The following is a 10370-nucleotide window of genomic DNA, read 5'->3' on the forward strand; positions in this document are numbered from 1 at the left end:
TTTTGCAAGTTATTCACATTCGACAGATGCGCCGGTAGTCAGTTGTGTATCATTGTCGCATTCTCTCAGTCGCCTCGGTTTGTTTGAGCTTGACGGCCATAAACCTCCTACCCAAATACGGCTGTTCCGGTCGATGCAGCGTCTGGCAGCGAATAGTGTAGGATGACGAAGAGACCACAAGTACAGGATACACGGTAACGCACAGGACGGGAAGCCAGTTATTAGGATTAAAAGAGAGACACGTTCCTGGTTGCATCACCCTGTCATACGGGTGAGCACTACAAGGACACCGAAGGGGTGAGCCGCTAATCCCCTCATCACTCCGTATCCGACACTTGTTCAGTCAAAGCGACTAGAAGCACCCACCTAGGGTAGTTGTGGTCAATAAGTTCAGTCATTTTTCAAATCCTGTCTCGAAACGCCATCAGTGTGCAAGGCCGAATGAACTTCCAGAAGCTTTATTCAAAGGACTTTGATTGTCCAAACTAATTTTGGAACAGGCATAAGTACGCGACAAATGAAGCCAATGTGAGATTGTTGCATTAGTAGAAAATACCCGAAACGACTGCACCAATCTAAGCCAGTCGGAGTACCACCGCTGGCATCAACAATACTGTAAGAACTCCAAAGCATCAGTCAGCCACATCCCTACATTCCTTCAGCAACGCCCTGAATGTGGCCCACAAATCTTGAGCTTTTTGATAACTTCAAGGTCTCTATCAATCTTGTAAACCGATAAGTCCTTCTACACATACTCAACCCGAATATACAGATACTAAGCAATGGACTTGTTCGGATGGCGCTGCTTTGTTGTTTGACGACTACAAAACGGCACAGTCGGAAGTGATCCCTACTCTCGACATGCGTTTTGCACAGTCAAGATCCGAAGCCCCACTTCCAGAACCACAGACTCTTTGTATCTCCTTGAACTTTGGGAATACCTGGTTTGAATGTTTGTCTACATATCTACTCCGACTGTCATACAAGTCATGCCACCACGCGCTTTATCCATCAGCTTGTGCTATTCCCGGCTTCAGAAACGAACTGCGATTACTCTGAAGCAGTGCGTGTGCCAAAGAACCACTAGAACGGCTACGAGATCTGATCACTTAAATCCGAAGCCCTCGGGTATATTCAAATATTTGGATCGGGTCAATAGCGCTAATGGCTACTGTGATCGGAGGAGCCAGCTTCACAGATATCTCAATCTGTTACTGCCTATGAACGGGAGTCAGACGCCAAGTGCACACAGACTGAGACTCAGTTGAAAATCCGACAACGATTGCTAGGTTGAGACCGAATCGCTCCATACCTGATTTGGCTGTGTTGATCCATGCTCTCAGTTACCTACCAAGACGACAGCACCAGGCTAAGCACAGCGAAGGAGCCATGGTGAGCTTGCAGAGCCTGTTTTCAAGTTACCGAACAAGGTGACGTTCTGAAGACGTCGCTATCGCTATGATTGCGAGAAGTGGGATATTGAAGCAGTGTTCTGACAAGTGATTTGGATAGTCGATAGGGAGACCAAACGTTCAACATGTTCCTCAGACACCAAAGTAAAAACCTCAAATTTCGGGATTTATTGAGGCGGAGCTGCCAAGTTTTATAACTGTTAAATAAAAACTAGACCGTCCACTGCTTTGAATACACGAAACTTCGTTCACAAGCTGGTTTCGATTCCCCTACAAAAGAGCTTCACAAGTTGCACACAAGCGTACCCGATCTATGGATACACGGATTACCTGTTCATCATCATCATCAACGACAGTATGACATCAGTGCTCAACACCAATGCTTCACTGCCGTACAGCCATGACTTATTTGAAAGCCTTATTGTAGAGAGAAGAATAAAGGTGGATGGGGGAGGGACTTAGTGCTAGCTTAACACAATCATCAATCAACCTGTTGGTTAGGTACAGTCCATATATCAAACTGCTGTACCGTGCTCATCCATGAGGAGAGTTAAATCCATAACATCTACTTGTACGAAACATCACTGATGTTGATCGCCAATCTGACGATTCTTGTATGAGATACTATCAGGCTATCAAGGTCTAGAGAGGACAAATCGAAGTACTGGAGCTGGATTCCAACGACGAACCTTCCAGTCAGTAAGTTTAAGCCTTAAACAATGATGCTTCAAAAACGTTTAATTCGTTCGTAAAATGTACAAGGTGGATAACATTCTTCTCATGCCGCTGACTTTTCCATGTCTGTTGTGGAAGTATCCGCGCTGCCAGGGGCACCTAAACCAGTCTACACAAAGTTAAATAACAGCATGAGATTACCTCTTTGAAGCGCTCATAAACACCTCTGAACATTTTTCTTTCTTTTTCTTTGGCTAGGTTAATGGCCTCCTCACAAACACGCAACTGCTGGGCGGCAGCCGTATTATTCGGGTTAGTTTGAACGATACGCCGGAAATGCACCGCGGCATCCTCGTGATCTTTCCTTAGGAGACAAGCCTAACAAGTAAACACAACAAGCGGCACTTACCTGGCCGAGGCGGAACAAGGCCTTCTCGTTCGAGGGATCAGTCTCAAGAATTTTGTTGCACTTATCAGAGCAGTTGTTCGCATCTCTGAGCCTTAGATAGACGAGTGCCATATTTAGCCGAACAGCAGTAATAACTCCATCCAATATTTTGTGCTCCTCCACCCCATTAGGAATTATGTATTGTAAATCATCGTGAAGACGTTCGTACAGAGACAGGGCTAGGTCGAACTTCGATATCTAAACAAGACAGTGAGACATCATATGCACTAACTTTGAGGTAATCATTTGCTTTGGATTTGAGAGTCTCGGCGTAAGAGATTTGCTCTGTGAATGTGGTTAAGGATTGCAGACGTTTAGCCTACATTAGAGGTAAGTTGACAGCTTACAAACCTTTTCGAAAGTTCGAAGACGGACTTCGTAGGCTTGTTCCATGGCATTGGCGACATCTCCAGCGGGTGCTTCCGAGAGACCCGCTCTCCTGACCAAGCTGCGCTCACCTGTGTGCATATGGCGTACTGCCAAGTCCACACACTCGGGAATCGCGTTTGTGGCTGGGTCACCCACAATGTAGGACACATCGCGGAAATCCTGACTATCGGGTCCGCCAAAAGTCCGGTAGCTTATATCAGCGTCAAGCCCAACAGTGGGTGTCAGAAGGTCTCTACCCTTGTCTAGGACAGATTTGCGGACACTTCCGTCCTTCTTTGTGCTGACATCCATTCCTACAGGCAAGGGTGACAATGAGTCATAAACTACCCTTCGTATCGAATAGCTCGATTTCGAACTTCATCGTTTTCCCGTCGTTATAACCATATTCCGGAGCAGCGATCAGTTCGCACACCTCGCCAACCTTCATTGTCGCAACGCCAACATCCCATGCCTTGATAACCTCACCTGGACGATTTCGAATATGGTTAAAGCAAAATACCTTTTCCGATGGTGAACTCAAACTCCTTCTCCCTAGCTCGGCTTGAATCAAACTGTTCTCCATGTTGTTCCCCACCGAAGTACGTTCCCACATAGTGCACAACAACCGTGTCTTCGGGACATGGTTTGATATCACGAGACCCCTCTTTGATAACCTTTTTAAGTATACCCCGATCTTTATTAAAAGTCAGATCTTCAAAAGACTCAAGGTAAGCCTGAAGCTCTGAGGCTGACGACATGTTGCAGAGCCGCCAGAAGCACCTCGAAAATTCCTGCGCGCTATGGTAAAGGCCGCGGTTTCGCCCCCGGCACGATCAAACAAATGTGAGGTATATTCAGTTCAACTCCGGAATTAGACTATGTCCCCATTGGTGATGGGAATTCACGGATTCACTGATTGATACACAGGATCGAGGCTTTTGCCCAAGTTTCCCGGATCGGTTTTGTTCTTGTCGGTCAGTGGCTATCGTTCACCTGAAAGGCACAAATGAAAAAAAGGCTGTAGTACTGCTCTTTATGTTCTCAGCGCGGGGCAGTATGTATGCCAGCGCGATGATAAGCATAAATAAATGTCTAACAGTGCTTTAAACTGGGTTCTAGAAGGAGCGTCGACAACCGTCGGAGGAAGGTAATTCCACGTAGCTACAACCCGAAATGAGAAAAATTTTGTCTAATGAATGTGTGCTCCGAGCTTGAAAATTTTCTTACTACGCCCCCCGCCTGGTGTTTGCTGGGTCAACGGTAAAAAACCTGTTTGTCAAGCTTTGTTCAAACAGGGCTTAAGTAAGAATTAAGTCCCCTCGGAGGCGAAGGTACTCCAGGGTAAAGAGATCAAGCATTGCGAGACGCGTTTCGTAGTCCACCGATTTGAGGCCGGCAAATATTCTCGTAGAGGCCCGCTGGACACGCTCAATGAGGGTGACGTCTTTCGTGCGTCCTGAGTAGACAGCTTGGTTGGCGTACTCCAGGAGCGGTATGACGTAGGCTCATTGAATGAGCGTGTGGATGTTTATAGTCCAGTGGTGGTCTTGACCGCAATCTTTCGGATCTTCTAGGGATGGAAATTTCAGGCTCTTCTTGAGTGTTCGGACAAAATTCTCAGCAAGTCCATTCGACTGGGGATGTTGCGGAGCAGTAAATAGGTGTCAACATCAAGGACCTTTTAACCATTCTTCGAGGAATTTTGCAGTGAAGTGTGTGCCGTTGTCAGTGACCAAAATATTTGGTGTATCTTCATGGCTGAATACTTTCCTCAATGCTTGCTGAGTGAATTCGGCACTTAAAGACTTGGTCAGAAAAACTACAGGCTAACGTGAATATGCGTCAATAACAACCAAAGCGTAGTGCGTACCGAGAAAAGGACCACAGTAGTCGGCAGGAACTCGTTGAGATGCTTCACAAGTAACTGGCCCCGGGTACCACTCTGAAGACCTGTTGTGAATCTTATGTACACATTTAAGACAATTCTTGGCAGTATGCTTGATATCAGCATACCGTTTCGGCCACAAGCATGACAAGCGTGCAAGGGATTTCATTTTATCGAGACCCAGATGACCAGAGTGCAAATCTGCAAGAACGGCCGCTCGCTGAGTCGGTGGAATGACATCTCTATCCTCAAAACACACTAAACTGTCCGGAATAACGGATAGGCGTTTATGGTGACAGTAAAAAGCAGGAAATCGGCGTCGTTCCTGATGCTTCCAGCCACGTCGCAGTGCAGAAAAAATGGGAGCGACATAACTTTTAGTGTCAGCAGCAAGCACATCCCGCTTGACTGATAATGGTCGAATCAACGGACAATCTGAATTGTTTGAATCACAGTCGCATTATGTAATTCTTGACAAGAAATTGGCATGAGGAATCATTTTCGCACTACGATGAACTATTGTGTAGGTGTAAGAACTCAGTGGAATATTCCACCGCTGCACCATAGCGGCAGATGACTTCGCCAGAGATTTTGTTGGATGATGCAAGAACTTCAAAGCCTTGTGATCAGTAGCAATGGTAAATTTTGATCCAAAAAGATATGTATGAAGCTGTCTGGCAGCCCGATATACCGCAAGTGCTTCTCGTTGAGTCTGAGAATATCCACGTTCGGCCTTTGAAAGTCGACGGGAAATACAGATCACTGGTTTACCACACTGTTTAAGGATTGCCGCTTTTCCAGTGGGAGAGTCATCAGTAATGATCGTCGAATGATGTTTGGCGGAAATTAGATTCAAAACAGATTATGTCTGACGATAACTAAGCAGTGCACACAACGTCTTCTCATGGTTGGAGGACCAAGAAAAATGATTGGAAGATATGATATCAAACAGACAACTTGCATGTTTGGCGAAATAAGGAGTGAAGCGGGATTAATACTGGAATGCCCCTAGAACTGAACGCAGTTCTTGTAGATTGGTTGGTGATGACACATTTACTGAAGTGGATAGACGTTTTGTCTCGGGTTTAAAACCTCTGCCATCCATAATGTAGCCGAGACATGAAAATGATGGGACACCAAAAATGCATTTATCACGATGAATAGCTACATTGGACTCAGAAAATCTCCTCAGTAAAGCCAACAGACGCACATCCTGGGTAGTTTTGTCAGCAGCGTGCACAATGACGCCATCTTGGTTCGTCTCAATACCCACCAAATCTTTTGCAATGGTATTCATAACCTGCTGAAATGCAGCGGGTGAAACGTTCAAACCAAAGGGAAGGAAAGTGTATTGGAATAACCCAAAAGGTGCGTTGATCACGGTAGGGTTACTAGAGGCTTCGTCTAGTGGTATTTGAGGATAAGCATATTTTAGATCGATTTTTGAAACCACACTTGCACCTGATGAACGGTACAGTACATCTTCTGGCTCTTCCGTGGTGTATGTACGTTGTAGTAGCCGCGTATTTAGCGTAAGCCGGTAGTCACCATAAATTCTCGGAGTAATACCATCAGCCTTAAGTGGGGTAACTATCGGAGTTGCCCAATTTGATGATTCGACAGGAGTCAGTATTCCTTTCGCACACATTAAATTTAACGATTGACGAACAGGCTGTCGTAAGCTAAAACGAATAATCCGTCTCTTAAGAAATATAGACATCCCTGTAAACTCGAGCCTCACCTTGGGAGATTTCATGCCATTTGTAGGTTTAGAACATTTCGAAATCAGTTGTTTGAGTTCATTCCCATTCACAGAAGGCAGTAAGATGATACTGGTTTGCAGTGAGCGCAGAACTTTGAGTCCGACAATCGATGGTCCCGACGCTGGAACCAAGAAATTACAGTCGATCGAGGTATTTTGGGGTAAACTTACAGGGATCGTGCGACGACCAACTGAAGGTACAGAATGTCCAGTGATACCGCGAATGTTAACATCTGTAGGCACTATCACGGCACTGGGGTAGAGTTCAGTTAGAACTGACTGTGGGATAATGGACTCAACACTACCAGTATCAACAATAAAGTCATGCTTTTGACCAGAAGCGCATATCAACATATTAAAAACATGAGTCGGATTTTGGGATTAAACATATAGAAAAAGGGTAGAAATATCTTCAGATAATGCCTTGACGTCAGTATTTGGGTCAGAAGTAAAGTGACACACTTTCTTGCACTTACAGACAAGTCGAATGTGTCCTGTTTTACCGCAGATAAAACACTTCGCTCGTCTGTGGGGGCATGAATATCTGGAATGGTTTCGTCCGCAAAACACCAACTACTGACTAATCGGCAGGAAACTGCCTAGGTAGCTAGTATCTGGACACGATACCTTGATTTTTTAGAGTATTTTTCAGCCCCCAATATCATGTTGAAGCGCTAACTGCCATTCTACAGGGGTCTACTTTTGCCGTTGCAGCGAGGAAGTATTTGGCGGAATTTATGTTGGGTGGGGAATTTGCCAGGAGAGTGGCAAGGTAAAACCATGCACTATGAGGTCTACCGGGAAAGTCCGTTGCGTATTACCCCATTCTCCCTCAAGTTTTGAAGCACCGCCAATGGCGACAAGCCACCAGAGTGCTGCAGAGTCCAAACGCTCGCAGAGGGACTCAGAAATATTCAACGCTCTAATGAGTTGAAGGATATTTCGAGCCGATCGATTGGTCTACGTTTTGAGAAGGTTGATGATTACTCGATGTATTTAATGCCATGAAACGCTTCCATTTTTTAAACTTCGCCAGGTGCATAGGATAACAGTTTAGATAAGGTTTGAAGCGGTCAGGGTACCAGCCATTTATTTGCTTCAGAAATGGCTATCCTGATGGCTTTTGCGTTTCCGTCCGTAGTTGCAGCTCGCTGGTTAGCGTGGATGACTAACGCTGAAAAATGATTGGTCAGCAGAGACTCCGGATACTAGAACCTTGCTTTTAGGGAACCTAATAAAATATTTCTCTCTAGTACGGTTCACACATTTTGTTAGACTGTGTTAAAGGATGCCATGAAAATTGGATGAAGGTGAGGGGATTAAATGGATCTTACTTGGTTTTTGTACTTTTAGACCGTGAAAATCTCACTGATTACATCGTACAACCTCGTATCACTTTGATTGGTCGGATTTATAGAGTGCACTCTCCAAGCTTTTTCGGCATTAAAACGCCGCTTTGCGTCTCAGTTAACTGCAAACAGTAGCGTCAGTCCCTCAGGTTTTGCCGACATCTTTAAGACCTGCTGAAAGATTAGGCTTCGCTTTCTTGACATCATATTTCGAGTACCAACTCAGGCGTCCCAGAATCAACAGCTGTCGTTCTGTGACAGAGCCTCACAGACCGCACGGAATCCAAGAGATTCCAGTGTAGCAAGGCACCTCTGGAAAATTCATGTAGGTCTTAGATTATGATACGTTTGCGACAAGGAACACGCGAGTGCAACGGATTTAGCCAAATGGTGTTTCAACTGCTTGGTTACGGGTATTTTTAGATGGAAAGCCGTAAGACAGTACAGGAAACATGTCATTAGCTTTCACTTTTCTCCCTCTGTTTCTGTTTTCCCAGACTCTTACCGCTTTTGATCTTCGTTTTATTCTCACTTTTAAACTGCCATGTTTCAAAGGCCTGTGGTGCTGGTGTGTGAATTAAGTAACAAGGATGGCGAACCTGAAGTCAACGAGGACATTCGGTAAGGTGGTGAGCGTCCCGTTTTGTGGCTCGATATTTCCTACAAGACTAGGTTTTCTGGAGGTCATATGACCTCCAACCATGCCTCGATTGGCACGTTCCCTGCAAGTTGGAAAGTAAACCCATTTTTATTATGCCACCAGAAGCATACATTTAGACGACCGGAAGTCGTTTGTAACTATCACCATAATATTTTGTTAGCAACTAAGGACACCCATATTGGGATCACACCATCTGAAATGAGTTCCTTGCGGCAACGAAATGTAGGCCAATGCAGGATAGTTGGAGAGTGGTCTGCCGCTGTTCGACCCTGGGCAGTCTTTGGGTCCAAGCAGGTGTACAATGGAGCAGCAATCGTGTTGAAATCATTGGTAGGTCGGCTGTAGCATGCTGCTCTCCCAAGAAACTGCCGCAAAAACCGCTTTGATGTGGGGCAGCGCAATCTGCCAATTTCTCCGGCAGTGGCCTAAACCTTCTGTGACCCACTTTATGCCCCAGCGGTGTCACCGAGCTTCGAGCGAGCTGTGTCTTGACTTCATTTATCCAGAGACCAGCTTCCCGGACACGCTTCACTATGGCCTTCAAGTGGACTGTGTGTTTCGGTGTTGTACACAATGATATTGTCTTCATACTGGGAAACATTCTGGAGTCCCTTCGTCAAGCGAAGCATCAAGTGCCAGTGAATAGTGCCTCAGACAAACCAAAGCGCAGCTCTCTTGATTGATATTGGGTATCCACAACCGTGAACGCTGTTTTTTCCCTGTCCTCCGCCATGATAGGTATTCGTTGGCATCCGGAACGCAAGTCGAACACGGTGAAATACTGGGAATGTTGGAGGGAGTCGGAAATCTCTGTAACCAAAGGCACATCTACGACCCAATGTACGGCCGGTTGATCCAAACGCCGAAAACCCACTCGGGATCTGTGTTTTCCGTTCGCCTTCCTTACAAACACAACGAGTTGTACACAATTTTGGTTTCCTCGATTATGCCATTTTTCAGCATTTCTAGACATGCTGATGGACCTCCTCCTGTAGATAAAGCGACAGTGGACGAGGGTCTCAAGCTCAAAACATTCGAACGAGAGTGAAATTTCGCGTTCAATCCACTGGCAGAAGCCAAACGGATCTTCATCACCCGTGAACAGTTCAGAATATTCCTTGACCGTACTGCTTTGACGGCACGTCACAAGTCGGAAGCTTTCGTACATGCACCTTGCTCTAGGTATTTCTCGGGTAACCTTCAAACTTGACTGTGACATACCTTGCCACCAGTTTCTCCCGCTTTAAGTCAACCACGGAATCTGTTCTATAGGAATACACGACCGCAATATTGTCTGCTTCGTCTGGGCTGATCAGAAGCGCGTGGTACAAGGGCTTGTCGCCTAGGCGTATTGAGTGTGTTAACAATCCGTCAATCTGTTGATATTCACCCACTTCTCTCACAGCTAGTGCGTGCGGTCTGCATCTAGTTTGATACTCTTTCCGCCTCCGCGACCCCTACTCTTGTATCGATCAAGCACAACTCCATCTTCCCGTCTATCTCGATAACGGCCTGTGATGGTTTATTGTGGACGGAACATGCGTTATGTTGATGCGATGGTTTGTGAACCCGAGCAACTTTGGCGGTATTTCAACGCCCACAGAGTTTTAGTTACCTGACTTATCGTTTGCGAGGATATGATATACAGTTTTCGGGCCCACAGATCAATGTTTGGTGCAAGTCTGAGACTTGGAAAGCTTTTTCACTTTCATGCCATCCGCTGCCCCTTTGATTCAAAAGCTTTGCCTGAAATCTTAATCATTTTTATATCTAGAATGCAGGATTCCGACAACATGCACTCAAACAAAC

General features: G+C 45.6%; 1 protein-coding gene across 1 annotated transcript; it reads right to left on the minus strand.

Moving 5' to 3' along the window:
* Positions 1–2190: 2190 nt before the first annotated feature.
* On the minus strand, positions 2191–6905 carry T265_02369 (hypothetical protein; the record flags this gene model as incomplete). Its single annotated transcript, XM_009166583.1, has 8 exons — positions 2191–2256; positions 2289–2465; positions 2497–2733; positions 2768–2854; positions 2887–3218; positions 3253–3390; positions 3425–3638; positions 5847–6905. 8 exons carry the CDS (start codon positions 6903–6905, stop codon positions 2191–2193), a joined length of 2310 nt encoding a protein of 769 aa, XP_009164847.1.
* Between the last annotated feature and the right edge of the window lie 3465 nt (positions 6906–10370).

The sequence above is a fragment of the Opisthorchis viverrini genome (genome assembly GCF_000715545.1).
Source record: "Opisthorchis viverrini unplaced genomic scaffold opera_v5_28, whole genome shotgun sequence".
Taxonomy (NCBI): Eukaryota; Metazoa; Platyhelminthes; class Trematoda; order Opisthorchiida; family Opisthorchiidae; genus Opisthorchis; species Opisthorchis viverrini.